This window comes from Thermobia domestica, chromosome 3, assembly GCF_964235325.1.
Source record: "Thermobia domestica chromosome 3, izTheDome1.hap1.1, whole genome shotgun sequence".
NCBI lineage: Eukaryota > Metazoa > Arthropoda > Insecta > Zygentoma > Lepismatidae > Thermobia > Thermobia domestica.
In genome coordinates this window covers 42,071,866-42,089,844 of record NC_137456.1, presented here as the reverse complement: position 1 = coordinate 42,089,844, position 17,979 = coordinate 42,071,866, and the positions used below count along the sequence as shown (strand labels likewise).

Here is a 17,979-nt window from a genome sequence, read left to right as displayed (position 1 = left end):
ATTGTTGCTATAATATATGAATATGTATTGAAATATTGCATAATCAAGCATTGAGACATAAAGTAATGGTAATCTTCGTGTCTACTTCAATAGCATACGTGAATTTTTTTTACAACAACAATGTATTTGAAAAAAAAAACACCTTTACATGTTTATAAAACATCTTCTTATATGAATCTCTCATGTTCTTTCTTATAGAATTGATAATTTAGGATTTTTGTCTGCATATATCTCGGATATATTTAAATTGACATTGCTTATAGAAGTTTGAAATTGACAAGCAAAGGTATTAGTTGAATGGATTAAATCCAATAAAATCTTGTCATGAAATGTATGTACCGAAAAAGTTTTATTTTTAAAATCCAGCATAGCACGTAATTGTGTCAGAAATTCTAAACCTATTAAGATATTTTCTTTCAATTCATTTATAACTAATATCGGCAGAGAAATTTCATAATTTTGTAGAGAAATCATTTCTTTTGTCTTCCCCATAAGCTTCTTTTCATGTTTAGCCGTGTAACCAACCTGAATCAAATTGTCTACTATTTGCAATTTAGGATTAGGAATATCTTTAGTTAGACTTTCCCAAAAAGAATAAGAAATCAGGGACGCAGTAGCACCGGTGTCAATTAAAGCTTTGGGAACTACATCATTAATTCTAATATGTATTCTAGCTGTAAAATACGTTAAAAATAAACAGTGTCATCATCTGTTTCATAATCATCTCCTATCTTATCATCTAATAGTCAAAAACAATTTCGCATAGGGATATACTGATATACATTTTTACGATTGGAATCTTTATTAGTAATTTCAGTACAAGTATTTCTTTTCATGGTGGTGTGTTGTTCGCCACGATATCGTTTGCCATAACTGGATTTTCGTGTTGTTTGCCACGACTTTGCCACAATATTGCGTTCCAGTTTTATCAGATCTCATTATCGTGAAGATTCACACACACCTGGAGAAAAAGAAGGGTTGCCAGGCACCTCTGTTTTTGATCCCTTGGAACGATTGGTAAGTATTCTTGCCTTTGGGACGAGATATATCTCATTAGACTCGCTGGTGAAAGAAAACATTAAGCTCCAAACAAAGCAACACAAAATATCATTAGCATTACCTAGGTACAATAGCTTAGAAAATTGATATAAGTACATGTTCTTCTTTTAATAGAGTTTAAAACTTCGCGCGAGCTGGAATCTAACCAGAGACCCCAAGTACTAGAAGTGAATGCTTTACCGCTGAGTCACCTTTGTCCCTATATACTTAAAATATATATATATATATATATATATATATATATATATATATATATATATATATATATATATATATATATATATATATGTGTGTGTGTGTGTGTATAATAGTTCAGGCGGTCACAAGAACAGGAAAAGTAACAAAATACCGACTGTAACACAAGTATATATATGTCAACTTACGAAGTTCAAAGTTACAATTACATCAAAAGACCAATATTTTAAATTGTTCTTCGATTTCTTCTGGAAGTGTTTCAGTATTAAATGAGTTAGCTTTGGATTACAGGATTCAACTTATTACATTTATATAGTCTAAAATTTACCTTCAAAGATCCGAGAGAATTAATGGTTTAACCTTAGAGATACGTAATCTGCCCATTTACTTCAGTCATAGGTTTCATTGTTTCAAATCGTACAATGGGCTCCCCTATGGCTATATGGATAGTGTATGCGTTTGTTTTTGTGGAAGATCCGAGTTCTATTACCGGTAGAAACTCATGTTGTTCGGATTCCATGTTAAGGTGACGGTTCAAGTCTGCTGCTGAGCTTGACGCTTAACTCAAATTCATTCCGATTCGTGCACTCTCCATCTTGTTTCAAAAAGGCTATAAAGGGATTACTCATCCGTGTATTTTAATAATCTTTGTTGGCTTTAATAATCTCTGTGGAAAATAACCAAGTTATAATACAAAAATCACTAATTTTTTTAATTATCAATAGGCCAAATTTCCTTCCTCTCACCAAAGACGTTTAAAAAATTTATATTTAAATCTAATTTTGTATAATTTAATATCTAAGAAAGTTCTGAAATATTAAAAGAAAAAAAATATTACGCCCCGTTCCGAAGGTCCGGATCCCCATTTGTCGGGATTGCTACCACCTTTATGATGGTCCTGAAGATATCCCTAGATTCAATGTTGGCAAACATATACATATTGTATTGTATTGTACACATATTGTTGTTCGGCATTCTAATGTACAAATATTGTACGTCATATCAATTTTGAAAATGCATTTGGGGAGTTTCTAAGCACACAAAGATTACCTCTACAGCTTGAGCTCAACTTGAATAAATTTAACTGTAGTCTTAACAGCCCCTAATGCAATAAGCCAATAACGTGCTGGGGGCCATTTGTGTTGTATGTATTCTGTTTATAAATATAGTAGAGTTGGTTGTTATAATATAGTCATCTGGCAACCATTACCTTATGAATCGATTTTGTGTATCTTTTAAAATGTGAAACTGATACTGAAGTATACGCTCGCTATTCTATTAAGGTGAAACTGATACTGAAGTATGCTTTCGCTAATCTGTTACTTAAGTATACCGTCGCCAACATATTAAGATCAAACTGATACTGAAGCATACCCTCGCCAACCTAATAAAGTGAGACTTATACTGAAGTATACCCTAGCCAACCTATTAAAGTTAAACTGATACTGAAGTATACGCTCGCTAACCTATTACGGTGAAACTGATACTGAAGTATGCTTCCGCTAATCTGTTAACGCGAAACTCATACAGAAGTATATCGTCGCCAACCTATTTAGATCAAACTAATACAGAAGCATACTCTCACCAACGTATTAAGGTAAAACTGATACTGAAGTATACCGTCGCCAACCTATTAAGGCGAAACTGATACTGAAGTATACGCTCGCCAACATATTAAGATGAAACTGATACTGAAGTTTGCTTTCGCATATCTGTTAATGTGAAACTGATACTGAATTATACCGTCGCCAACCTATTGAGGTGAAACTGATACTGAAGTATACCTTCGCCAACCTATTAATTTGAAATTGATACTGAAGTATGTTTTCGCCAATCTATTAAGGTGAAACTGATACTGAATTATACCGTCGCCAACCTATTAGGATGAAACTGATACTGAAGTATATTCTCGGCAACCTATTAAGGTGAAACTGATACTGAAGTATACCTTCGCCAACCTCTTAAAGTGAAATTGATACTGAAGTATACGCTCGCCAACATATTAAGATGAAACTGATACTGAAGTTTGCTTTCGCATATCTGTTAATGTGAAACTGATACTGAATTATACCGTCGCCAACCTATTGAGGTGAAACTGATACTGAAGTATACCTTCGCCAACCTATTAATTTGAAATTGATACTGAAGTATGTTTTCGCCAATCTATTAAGGTGAAACTGATACTGAATTATACCGTCGCCAACCTATTAAGATGAAACTGATACTGAAGTATATTCTCGGCAACCTATTATGGTGAAACTGATACTGAAGTATACCTTCGCCAACCTCTTAATGTGAAATTGATACTGAAGTATACCTTCGCCAACCTCTTAAAGTGAAATTGATACTGAAGTATATGCTCGCCAACATATTTAGATGAAACTGATACTGAAGTTTGCTTTCGCATATCTGTTAATGTGAAACTGATACTGAATTATACCGTCGCCAACCTATTGAGGTGAAACTGATACTGAAGTATACCTTCGCCAACCTATTAATTTGAAATTGATACTGAAGTATGTTTTCGCCAATCTATTAAGGTGAAACTGATACTGAATTATACCGTCGCCAATCTATTAAGGTGAAACTGATACTGAAGTATATTCTCGGCAACCTATTATGGTGAAACTGATACTGAAGTATACCTTCGCCAACCTCTTAATGTGAAATTGATACTGAAGTATACCTTCGCCAACCTCTTAAAGTGAAATTGATACTGAAGTATATGCTCGCCAACATATTTAGATGAAACTGATACTGAAGTTTGCTTTCGCATATCTGTTAATGTGAAACTGATACTGAATTATACCGTCGCCAACCTATTGAGGTGAAACTGATACTGAAGTATACCTTCCCCAACCTATTAATTTGAAATTGATACTGAAGTATGTTTTCGCCAATCTATTAAGGTGAAACTGATACTGAATTATACCGTCGCCAATCTATTAAGGTGAAACTGATACTGAAGTATATTCTCGGCAACCTATTATGGTGAAACTTATACTGAAGTATACCCTCGTCAACCTCTTCATTATGACACTAGGAAGGTGATAGTATGATTAACGAGAAATAGTCCAAATTATAATTAACTTCTAAACATGGGTCCTGTTTAGCTAAAGTAATGTCGAAAATTGATTTAAAGGGTGGTCAAAAGGTGTAAACACACTAATAAGTAGTTAAATTTTGCAAAATATAACCAAAGTAATAATGTAGGTCCGGAACAGGGATGCGAAAATGTTAAGCGAACATCGCAATCACGCACGTCATCTTGAATTGTGGGAAATTGTTTTTTTTATGAAAACTGTAGCATGTGGGGTGTCATTTTAATAGCTAAGTTTTGTAGAAACTAAATAATACTATTATAGTTTTGGTCTAGATTAACCATTACGAATTTATGACTGTTTCTTTGCTTGTATCGTTGGAAGTGATTTACTAGCAGAAAATGACCTCGACACACGCTACATGTAAATATTTGCATTTCTTTTTATTTCTAAACTAAAGAAGCGCGCAAGCCAGTGTGGACATGTAAGCCAGAGTGCGAGGTATAATAATGTCAGTGAGCAAGATCGAGAGCGACTACGACTCTCCACGAGGCAACTGAGTGCGATTAAGAGTGAGTTTGAGCCCCAATAAGAATAGTGAGCCCGATTGAGAACAAGTCGAGCTCTAATGAGGCTAGTGAGCGCAATTAAGAGAAAGATGATACTAGTGAGTGCAGTGTAATGCTAGTACGAGTCCAAGTGAGGCTAGTGAGCGTGATTAAGAACAAGTGCGAGCCCTGTGTGGGTAGTGAGCGTAATTAAGAGCAAGTACGTGTCCAAATGAGACTAGTGAGCGCGATTAAGAACAAGTGCGAGCTCCAATGAGGCTAGTGAGCACAATAAAGAGGAAGTGCGAGCCTCATGAAGACTAGTGAGGGCAATTAAGAGCAAGAGCCAGCGCCATTGAGGCTAGCGAATGATATTAAGGGCAAGATTGATTTACAAAGATGCTAGTTAGTGACATTAAGGCAAATATAATCATTAAAGAGGCTAGTGAGTGATGTTAAGGCAAATACAAGCATTAAAGCGACTAGTGATCGCAATTAAGAGCAAATGTGAGTCTCAATGTAGCTAGTGAGTGCAGTTAAGAGCAAATGGGAGCCTCATGGAGGCTACGGAGCACGATTACGAGCAAGAGCCAGCGTCACTGAGGCTAGTGAGTGATATTAAGGGCAAGAGCAAGCCCCAAAGAGTCTAGTGAGTGATATTAAGGAACATGCAAGTCTAACGAGGCTAGGGAGCGCAATTAAGAGCGAATGTGAGTCCCAATGTAGCTAGTGAGTGCAATTAAGAGCAAATGCGAGCCTCATGGAGGCTACTGAGCGCGATTAAAGATAGGAGCCAGCCCCAATGAGGATAGTGAGCGATATTAAGGGCAAGAGCCAGCCCCAAAGAGGCTAGTTAGTAATATTAAGGCAAATATAATCATTAAAGAGACTAGTGAGTGACCTTAAGGCAAATACAAGCATTAAAGCGATTAGTGATCGCAATTAAGAGCAAATGTGAGTCCCAATGTAGCTAGTGAGTAGAATTAAGAGCAAATGGGAGCCTCATGGAGGCTAGGGAGCGCGATTACGAGCAAGAGCCAGCATCACTGAGGCTAGTGAGGATATTAAGGGCGAGAGCAAGCCCCAAAGAGTCTAGTGAGTGATATTAAGGAACATGAAGCCTAATGAGGCTAGTGAGAGCAATTGAGAGCAAATGAAAACTCGTGGAGGCTAGTGAATGCGATTAATAACAAGAACAAAGCCCCAATGAGGCTAGTGAGTGATTTTAAGGACAAGTCCAAACCCCTAATGAGGCTAGTGAGCGCAATTAAGAGCGAGTGCGTGGGATGGAAGTTCAAAATAAATAATTAATAAACAAATACTTTTATCCACGGGCGTGTCAAATGTTGTCGTCGACCCCAGTATAAAGAAACTCTCAGACGTGGTTAGCACAAAGTTTTCTTTCAATAATTTATATTTTTATTAAGTGAGGACAGCGCTGCTGAATGTTGGTTCGCAACTTCCACTGTACAACTTAATTACACTACCATAAGATAAAAGAGGTGGTGGTTTCACGTTTGTATTCTCTCATTGGTATGAAATTAAGACTACCATAATCAGCAAGTTTTCCAATCCCAGAAAAATATACGGTCAGTGGTCAGACATTCTACAATGTACAGAATATTTAACTTTTTCAGTTCGGCCGTTTTCTGTTTAATTCAGAATTTTCTGGCGTATAATTCCGTGGATAGAAAATTTGTGATATTTCTGAAACTTCTATTAAAAGATTTCTCAACCTGACGTACTTGTACCTGTGGCGATCCACACGATTTATATCGATAATAATAATTGTTACGTTTTGGTAGTACGCCAGTGGAAAATTGTTGAGAATCCCTGCTCTATTAGAAATTAAAAGATAACATTACTTCTTACATCGTTGTAAAGTACTGAGTATTTACCTCGTTGGAGGTTTCCATTCGATTAAATGACTGAATTCTACAGAGAATCGGCGGTTTTTCATTCTTTACGAATTAACACATAAGGAAAATACCTGCAATAAGTAGACATAAAGTTGAAATTATTTGGAAGGACTGGTTATGGACACAGAGGAAGAAAATCGTTGAAAAGTGTTGGCAGCCACATAAGAGTAATCATACACGTATAGAAAACTTTACAACACGTATGTAGTGTTGCCAACAGAATTCTTTAGAAAGTTGTTAAATAACCTATAGGATCTAGCTAAAACTGACAGAACCTCCTAATAACTATAACAAAATGTATATCTAGTAGAATTTAAAAAATAAAGTAAGCATAATATTTCCAAACACCAGCGCACAACTTAAAATAAATTGATATTCTCAAATTTAACACTTTCACCGTTGGCTTAAAATCTTTACAATACGTTTTGCTGCTTCGTTGCATAAAGTGTTAAAATCTCTTGACTACACTATAAGCATATCTTTCTCTCCTTTATGCCCAATTCTTGCAGTGATGTTGGCTATATTTTAATGATATTGTTGATCTACCATGGCACGTAATCTAAACAAAATATATTCGAAACAAGTTAATTACAGTACAGTACAGTACAATACATACAAGTTAATTGCTCATGGAAATACAAGGATTTTCAGAACCTTGAAATGTCATGAACGCATAGGCAAAACTGATAGAAGTAAGATATTTCTCTGGATAACAGTACCATAAGCGCTTCTGCAAGTAACACTATGCTAGAAATTTTTAGTAGGTATACGCTCGACTACTTTCATAAATATAATGTACCCCCGTGTACTCTTGTTTCTTCGGAAATTTACTGAAAGGAGAGTATATGCTTGACAATAAAAAATGTTAGATGAATATAACTTTATCCGTCATGACTCTAAAACTAGTACTTAAATAATTAATACTTTTCTGCCCAACATATATACTTATTTATGAAAATTAAACTATGGTGTAACAATTTCTGTAACTTATCGTTATCTTCATCAGACGTTAGCTGGAAGAGATATCTCCATAGCATTTTAAGTTATTACTATGATATAATTTTTAATTGTTACATTTCTACAATACTCAACCTATTTTTTGCTAGTACATGATTTTCCTAATCTGTATTCATCATTCACATATAATATACGGACGTTATATCAACACCTACCACATCCCAGATGTTATATTTTAAACATAACAATTGCTTTTTAAAGAGTTCATACATTATAATATTTATATTGTTATAAGGTACATATAAGTGAAAATAAACATATTGGCACAAATAGATATATGACAAAACAATAATGATGACTATTGTAAACATTATAAAAATATTAATTGTTACCTACCGTAGAAGTAAAGTTTGCCAAATCCTTGTTGTCTTGTCTTGTCTTCTTTCACCAACTATCGGTGTTTTAAATAAAAGCATCAGCATTATTCGCCAAGTATGCTAAAAATGTATTAAAATTGAAACGTTTTTCTTGTAATTGTAACTATTTTTGCAAATGGCGTGTGCCGCCATTTGCATTTTTTCTGGTCGACTTTCAAGTCGTATTTCCTGTTACATATAGTATTAAATATGTTTTAAAGTATTAATTGTTCGTCAAGTATGATGAGGTAAGTAAAGTAATAATATGTCAAATCCAGGTAATAATTATGATGTCTTAGTTAGGTATTAATGTAGTCAAAATCGGGAAGGAGTTCCAGTGGGAGGAAGAGAGCCAGTTACCCGGTTGATCGGGGTGAAAATATTGAATAAAGTGAAATATAGATCAAATGAATGCGTGTAAAGTAATTGTAAATGTGTCTAAGTGTTTTCGTGTTTAAATGTGATGAGCAGTGGCGTATTTACGATTTTGTTTCGGGAGGGGCTTTGCTAACTTTCGGGGGGGGCTTTGCCTGAAAATGTGAAAATTCTGGAAGATATTTCATATACTTTACTATAGTAAGTAAGATTTCGGGGGGGGCTTAAGCCCGGAAGCCCCCCCCCTAAATACGCCACTGGTGATGAGTGTAGATGATATATGATGAATATTTTTCACTTTATCCACTTCCTCTTCAGCAGCTCACTATCTGAGATGTTCACACTTTCACTGTCTCCACGGAACCCAAAAATCCTTGTTAGGTATCACTAAATTTTTGCTTAATTATTTTACATTTCAAATTTAACAATCGGATATTGTTGTAACTTAAGGTTTCATTCAAACTTGTAACATTCAAATTTTTATTTATTAACATTTTTTTTCTTCATCATCTTCGTATTACTATTATTAATTTAAGTGACGAAAATTTTATCCCGAATAGTTCATAAATTTGCCTGCAATAGCAAGATCTATTCTAATTCTTTTCCGGTTGACAAAGTTCTCAATATAGCTGGCACATTCCCTCGCTGAATGGTTATACTAATCCATTATATGAGAAATACTCTAGCTCGGATAGCGATATTCGTTGGCCAACGTCATTGATAAAATTAAACCCTTCCTAACCCCATGGAACACTCGGTTCAATTGCTATTGTAACAAACAAATATTTGTCCAATAGATTGATATATTTATTTCTTTGCTCAACCTCTCTTCGAGCTGCTAGCAGCCCTGCTCGAGTCGATGTATCTAGTACATTTGAAGAAACGTAAGTTTCTGCACAGGGTGAAATCCCAAACAAGCGCCTTCCGTTTTTTCATTGCGGCTGCGTTCTGTCACTGATGAAACATCTGCTGAAGTGAAATGGATATAATTTTAAATTTTAATATTGTACAATCATGTATCTCTTAATAGGTTCTTCAGTATCTCTATCTACTCTCCAATGCTCTCTATCACGTGCCATTTTCTCTTCCTCTTCCTTTTGCTCTTTTCTCTTTCCTTTACGTCCTATTCTGCTTTTCTTTATCTTCTTTTCGTTATACCAGTTCTTCTCTAGTAGATTGTGAAACTTGTAACGTTCAATTTCACGTCATAAAATTAAGTAAAAACATACCAAGCAAAAATCCTGGATTGGATCGTCAATTTTGTAATCGACTAAATTTTGCACAGTTAATTAACCTTAAGGTTTAGACTGAACTAAGCCAATTTTGTATACTAAGTACAAATAATAAAAAAAATTCAGAATGAAAGCAATTTCTAATTTACATGCGCAACGGAATTTTAAAAGCAATCGCAGATTCTTGTCAAGTGGTAGACCAACAATGAGATCTTAGTAAGTGTGCCATCTAGCACATGTTAGACATGAACTTACAATTTATGTTACTATTATCATATAATCTAGATATTTAATATGAATTTCTGAAATGGAATCATAGATTAAAATTGAAATTATCATTTATTGTTTCAATAAAAAAATATCGAATTATAACTTAAGAAGGCGGTTATAAAATTTTGAATTATCGTTTCAAAATAAATTTGATTCTTTGCACTGTTTCAGTTTTACATTCGATCAATACATAACTTCCGATAAACATTATTACGGTTGTAGCATGATTTACATATCCATAGCTTGCCAGTACAAAGAAGAAAGAAAAAAATAAACATATAGATGATACATTATTAGTAGCTTCTTTGGCAGGTTAACATAGAGTATTACGCTTCAATGGAACATTGCTATTAATTATAATTATTCATTGATCCATCCATTTTTCACTCGAGACTCAGGAAAGTGTCATAAATAAATAAAAAAATATGAAGAAGAAAGATGTTCCGTGCACTTCCGTCACGTATTGCATATGTGCCCACTTGTGTCACCTCCATTCCTATATACTACATTATTATTATTATTATTCCTCCTTAGGTATCATTCCATAAATTATATTTTTGTAGCATATTATAAATTTGTTTCTATGACACTGGGTCACATTTTCTTACAGCATAACAAACACTACATTGACTATCAATATGAATGAATATGAAATATATATATACAAATGAATATGAAAAAAAAAATACATCTACAACATTTAGCACTTTGCTGATTATACTACGAACATGACATTTTACTCTATGGATCAATATATTCAAGGAAAAAGCGACAAGTTGAGTATAATTGGACTAACCTAACCTTTAAAACTACATCAGGACATCAGGTAATTAGAAATCTGTACCGGAAGCTAAATTTATAATTGTACCGAATGCATACTAAAATTTTAATAATAGTATTAGTGGAAGTACTACGATAATTCCATGAGATGCGTGACGCAACACGAGTTCTTATTCACACATGCTTGTCATGCTATTATTATATACTGATGAAAATTTCGTGAACGGTCGTTAATTTCCAAAGTTTTAGATTTTTTTCGCACAAATGGTATCAAAGATCCTGTTGTCACCAGTCTGGGTAGTTCAGAACAAATAAATAAGGAAAATTTTTACCTTATGACGCGTTGTTTGTGTCCTCCACACTCCTCCGGACTTCGCCCTTACATCAACAAATGGAATTGCGTAACCCGGAACACTGCAGATCACACCAACAACTCATAAACCACCTGCCACATATTCCTTATATCATTCGTAGGTGGTTGGATACGGCAACGCATTTTCCCAAAGGTATTAATACTTAATTTAGATGTCAGAGTCTCTATTATTAATCTCAAATATTTAAGATGTTCCCAGAAACAAATTTTTATCAAGGTTGGCCTGATCAAGCAAATTTCTGCTTAACAAAATTTGAATTTTTCTACTGAGACTCTGACGGCGTTGCCTATATTAGACGATCATCCATGATGAAAGCGTCATGCAATACCTGGCCATTACATAACCCAGGCTACACAATATTTTTGTATTATAAAGACTAACATTTTATCATAATTAATTTCCTAAAATTTTAAAACTCAATGAAGTATTAATATATATGATATATTTAACTACACAAATGATTCCTCAAGCTAAGAACAAAATATTTATGTATATCACCTAATTTCTCAGTTCCATCAAGTGTAGATAATCCAATGACCGACCCCCACCCTTTCTTTACCAAAACTCCGGTCAGCGCCATATTGGCTGTTTTACCTAGAATGCACCAGCACTTGACAGTGGAAATCCAAATTATCACTAATTGGCTGCAGAATGTTTACGATTAATGTCGTAAGTAAATGTAGATAATAAAAATTTTAATATTACCATGTTAACACATTCATCGTACGTTTTTACGTAGAAAATTTAAAAGAATTCAATGTAATGTTAGAAATTATTTGTGATTAATATTAGTTATATGTGAATATAGTGCACGGTTATAGAATAACCCTGCCATCCAGTGACTTGTATTAATAGAAAAGAAACATTTCAATAACTAACGTTAATAGCTAACACGCAAAAACAAATAAAACGTGTATTTGAACTAATGGCACGACTATACCAAACGGGGGCCACTCAAATAACACAACAGAAAACAACAATGTAATGTGAGGTACCATAAAAGGGTACGTTACAAACTTCTCCACGTCTTCTTTCTATTTCATTTCTTCTATTCTCTTCTCCATATTCCTTACGAAGTTCCTTTTCGTGCTACTATTCACATCACTTCCTTTATGATAGTAGACCTGCCGCACATTCTTTTTCTATACCATCTTGTAGTCAATCTTCCCTCTTTTCTTTCTATTATCATGTCTAGATAATATATCATATTGTTCTTTTTTACTTCTGTTTCTAGGGTTATACCTTTCTCTTTATCTTCATTGCTCCTTATAAACTTTTCTAGTAGTCTTCTTGTTCCTTTCTATATTCTTAATCAGTCATCTACGTATCTACAAAACATTAATAGTTTGTTTCCATCTTCTTTTATTACCTTCTGTTATCATCTATTCACTACTATTTCAGGTAGTACTGGACTTACTCTTCAACCTATGCTTAAGCCTTCTTTTATTTTTACCAGTTTGTTCTCTCTTGTAGAAAGGCTATTATCCCACAACACCTATAAGGCTTTCACTATTTTTGCTTTCTTCAATTCTCTTATCTTCCTCTCTTTCACTCTTGACTTTTGTTACATAATCTCTCTTAATACTAGAAAACATTGCTTTAACATCCATACTAAACATATTTTTTTCTCTCTTATTCCCTATTCGTTCTAACGTCTTTTCCACTTCTGTATTCCTCACTCTGTGGCTCTCTTGGTCTAGCTGTATCTCTTCTGCTGTTTTTCTTAATTGTTCTTCTAATGATTCCAGATAGTTGCTCTTGCAATCCAATATTAGCCTTAATTTAACATTTCTTTATGTTTCTTCGGTGAACTTTTCATCCTCTGAATCCTGCCTTCTTGTTTTACCCACTTCTTAAATCCTTGTCTATTTCTTTCTTTCATCACTTCCTTTATTACCTTATTATTCATCTTCTTGTCTCCTAGGATTTCATAATTCTTGTCACAAATATCATCTAATTTTCTTTCATACCATTCTTTCTGCATTACTACCACTTCATCTTCTTTGTCCGCTTTATCGATAAGAATAGCTTTTCTTTTCTTCAATCTCTTTAAGCCCATTTTTCCTCTTTTTTTAAAGTTCCTCTTCCTTACAAGATCCCTTTGTTTATCTATTACCTCCGCTTTTCTGAGTTTCTGAGCTTAGGACACAAATTTAAAGTAAAAGGAGATAGAGTAGATATGAAAGATTTTTTTTCACTAGAAGATGCAATTTTGGACCTAAAAGATGAGGAGGAGAGAGGACATCTAAAGGCGCCGAATTGGGGGAGCCGATTGGCCGGGGCCCCAATGCTAAAGTTATGAATATGTATTTTGTTGTTACATGTATTTTTTGTGAATATACAATGTTTGGCATAATTTGAATTCAATTTGTCTTATATGCCTTCTTAGACCCTTGTTCGCAACCAAACACACATCTGAATGGGCCACCCTAAAGTTACAGAAAAATCGAAGCCCTTGCAAGTAACGCAAATTGCCAAAAGTGACAATACTTATTTTTATTCATATTTTAATACAATGATAGTGTGCGCCAAAAATATGAGGATAGGTAAGAAATAAACGCCATCTATTGAGTACCTGTAAATTTAAAAAGGAACATATGACGATTAGAATCTAGGAGATACCACCAGAGTAATTACAGCCTTTTTGATTGTTTTCTTATGTTTATTTTGCCATTTATAGAGTCGTACTTTATGGATTTTGCTGAATATCTTCTGTTCTGTTCTTTCTAGTTTGCAACCGGACGTACTACGGGGACGTTGGGAAGACTTACGAACTGGAGCTGCACAAACCAAGGGACGATCGACTTCCATTTCTTTGTCAACTTACATTCACCGCCAATGGAAACATGTATGGGGAACTTGTACAGGTAAGTAATTCATAGGATGAGATATATAATATTAAGGTAAATAATTATAATTACGGTCGGATTTGTCTTTGATTAAATTCATAATTGAAATAAGGAAGTTTACAACGAACAAGTTAACACATTGTATTGATTAACTGTACTTAATTTGTTATACCTGTATTCATTTGGTCGATTAATTCCCAGACTATAGGGTATTGGGTGGTATGCGTAAAAATGAAATCTTACTCTTTGCTCAAGACTTTGAGATTAATCTCAAGGTTGTATGCATAAAATGTCAGACAACGTGACCTCATTTGAGTATAATCTCAGGCACCTGAGCTAATGCTTGGAACTTTTGAATCAAATTGTGATTTCTCACTATTTGTATGCAGAAAGTTGAGTATAATCTCAACTAGCTGAGATTAATCTACAAATTTCGTGAACCACCTCAGTACTTGTTTCACTTGTCTCACAGTGTGTGAGAGTTGGATCAAAATTACTGAATTTATGGATGTGGAGCCAAGGAGAAATGTGTACAAAGTTCGGAAAGACTCTGATGTGCATGATCATTAAGGTCTATATAGGTTTGAATTACAAAATTTACAATGAATGGCACACCATTTTCTTGGGATGTACTGGCTCTGAATAATGAGAAGGTGCGTAAGTACTGTACGTTGGTTGCAGATAATGGAAGTTGGAACAACTGGAGAAACAACGCAGTGCTTAGAATGGCAAAACCTATCACGTTGCACTTTCAGTGATAAATAAATTCAATAAATAAAAATAACATATTAAAAATAAATACAATAAATAAATAAATGATGATATAAGGAGGAACCACTTCTTGCTCTTTAGCAACTTATAATGAACACTATCTTAGGGTCACCGGCGCCCTGTCTACTTCCGATTTCAACATATGCGCTCTAGTACTCTCTCTGTGTGAATAGATGTAACTTTTTATGAGGAAAAAGATTGCACTTGGTTATTTTTTCTATTTCTTATAATTTTGGAGCTTCTCAATTTTTTTTCTGCTTATTTTAAACCTTTGACTCCAGTTCTTCTAGACGTTTTCGGAAAACCGAGATAGCTGTTTCTTTTAATCTCCGGAAACTCCTAACACCGTTCCATGAGTTAGCACTTGTGTTTTGTTTACCCATCACAAATGTGAAAGTATTCCCTTGTTTATGTTTATATATATACAATTAAAACTCACTATGTTTGTACTCTTAATCTCTTGAACCAGCCGGCCGATCTCGATCAAATTTTCAACATAGATGAGGCTCTGGCCTGGGATAGTTTCTATCATTTCACTTTGACGTTAGAACTTATGGGGGAAGGGGTGAAATATACAGTGAAACCTCTACTAACGGACACCTCTGTAAAGTGGACACCTCTCATAACGGACATATTTTGTAATCCCCAAATATTGTAATAGAAAAAAACTATGTTGACAAACCTCTCTAAAGCGGACACTCTCTAGTACGGACACGGACAGTCTTTTCTGTCTCTTATAGGTATTATTTACCTCCATATTACGGACACTTTCTCTAGAAACAAGTTGAAACGTACAGAAAAAATACATTTTCAGAAATGCATACATGTATCACCAAGGAAGCATTGTAATAACATTTTTCCTCGTCAACTGGCTGTTCAGAAACTCAGATGAAGCGTGTTTGTTTAACAACACTACTCCCTCCTTTGCTTGCATTCCACTCCCACCCAACCTGTTTTAGAATCAAAAGTGATTGACAGTTGCCTGCCATTTGGGATGACACGTCATTCTACTGATCCGCTGGAATCAAGCAGGAGACATGTTTGGTATTTTTTGTCCGCGTATTCGCATATTGTCTTATTGCCTCTATTTGTAGACGCAAATCTTTTTAAGTCATTCTGCATCGAATAAGCATTAAGGTGTAAGTTGTTGGGAGCTTTCGAAATGCCACGAGAAACGGTAATGTTAAAATCGAATTGATTGAATTTTCGAATACTGAGGTGTGCGAAGCATAGCTGAAAATTTTTGTATCAGTAAAACACAAGCAATAAATATAAAATAAAAGCAAGACAAGTTAATATAGTTGTGGTGTGAAAATGACTATGAAAATAGTGTCCCATTGCTTTGAACAAAGTTGGTGTGCAAGTGAATGCTTTTGTAGAGTGCAGAATGAAAAAAAATTCCTGTGTTAGGGTCGATGCTAAAAGCTAAGAATTTGGAGGTAGCAACAGAAATGAATGTTTGGATTTCAAGGTCTCGAACAAGTGGTTAGAGAAGTTTCGGATTAGACACAAAATTTCTTTCAAAGCGATTTGTGGAGAATCCGCAGATGTCGACATGCCCACAGTCATAGAACGGTTTGATAAATTATCTTCAGTAGTTTGTAATTACATATCACCTTATTTACTAATTTACGTAAGAAAATATCGAAACCTCTCTAAGACGGACACCTCTCTATAGCGGACAATTTTTGATTCCCCACGGCTGTCCGCTTTAGAGAGGTTTCACTGTATTTTAAAAATAAAAATGAAAATAACTGTCTTTGTGACTTCATCACTCTTGAACCACTGAACCGATCTCGACCGAATTTTCAACATAGATGAGGTTCGAACCTGGGATGGTTTTTATATCATTTTGACAGTGCAACTTTCGGGGAGGAAGAGATGGAGATATTTAATAATGAACGAAAAAAGACCGATATTAGTGTTGAATCTATAGTTTTCGGGGTCGCTGAAATGAGCAGTGACACTGGCGATGCCATTCCCCACATGTGGGATGGTGAGGGGATATATATATATATAATCATAAAAATGACCGATATTAGTGTCGAATCGATAGTTTTCGATATTACTGAGATAAACATTGACACTTGTGATGACGTTTAAATCCAAATTCAGTCCCACAGCTTGGGAGAGGGAGAGGAGAAGATATATAAAAATAATCGAAAATGACCGATATCAAACACCGCTTCGATAATGGTAAAAAGTAACTGACTAACGGAACATATTGCTATTTTTTCTTATTTTACCAGAAGCAGGTAATTGACGCTAGTTCAATGTTAATTTGCTCCTTAAATCTGAATCTGAGTTGCAGCTGTATAGTGCTGAGAAGTTGATTGTCACTGTTTATATTGCTGGAATATTTAAACGAAAGTAGCCATAGTTTAATCTGTACTCCAACAGAAGACAAAAATCGTGCTTTTATGCTGATAAATAACTCTACTGATTTTAATTTTATAAAATGTTTTCACTCGCTCCATACGTGTGAATTCCTAATTTAGAGAAGCAAAGAAAATAAACATCCCTGCCTTCATTAAGTCATTTCTGTATGAAACGTCATCAGAGCCAAGTTCACATGAGACGGAACTGCATGTCAGAGTGAGAACAATCTCATTCGCTAGTCGTTCTTTTTTATGCATACGAATTACGAGTAAGAACTTACTTGTAGATTAATCTCTTTCAAGAGGTGAGATTATGCTCACTAGTACTTACTCATCTTTATGCATATCACCCATTAACTGTCTTCCAAGACCTGACTCAAACATACTTCAAATATATTTTTAGCTGCACTACTCTACCAAATAAGGTTGCCAACTCTCTGAAGCTTCATCAATTGCGTCCTCAGTACACACAATTTGAAACAGAAAAAAGAGGCATTGTAAATCCACTAATCAGAATAATATGTACACAAAGAAACAAACTAGAAACAGCTCAGCTTATTCAAAAGTTTATTATATTTCCACTAATATTAAAGTACTCTTTATACTCCTTTAAAATATTCAAAACAGATTATGAATAATGAAATATTTCAGTTTAACGTCTAAATTTTATGGACGTTAGGCTAAGAAAGCCAATGATTAAAGCAAGTGGATGATGATTGAAGAATTGGTGGAATGAGATGTAGGAGGAAATCGAGAAAACCCACGGACACGATCTTGTCCACCCCAACCTGACTTGGCTGGGATCGAACCAAGGA

The 17,979-nt window shown here is 34.7% G+C and overlaps 1 protein-coding gene across 1 annotated transcript in view; it reads left to right on the top strand.

Annotated features, from left to right (window-relative positions):
• LOC145681757 (uncharacterized) overlaps positions 1-17,979 on the top strand; it is a 495,093-nt gene that overhangs the window by 437,311 nt on the left and 39,803 nt on the right. Inside the window, exon 3 of the mRNA XM_081753370.1 lies at positions 13,897-14,033. Within this exon, the coding sequence (XP_081609496.1) occupies positions 13,897-14,033 (137 nt within the window). The remainder of the gene's footprint in view (positions 1-13,896; positions 14,034-17,979) is intronic.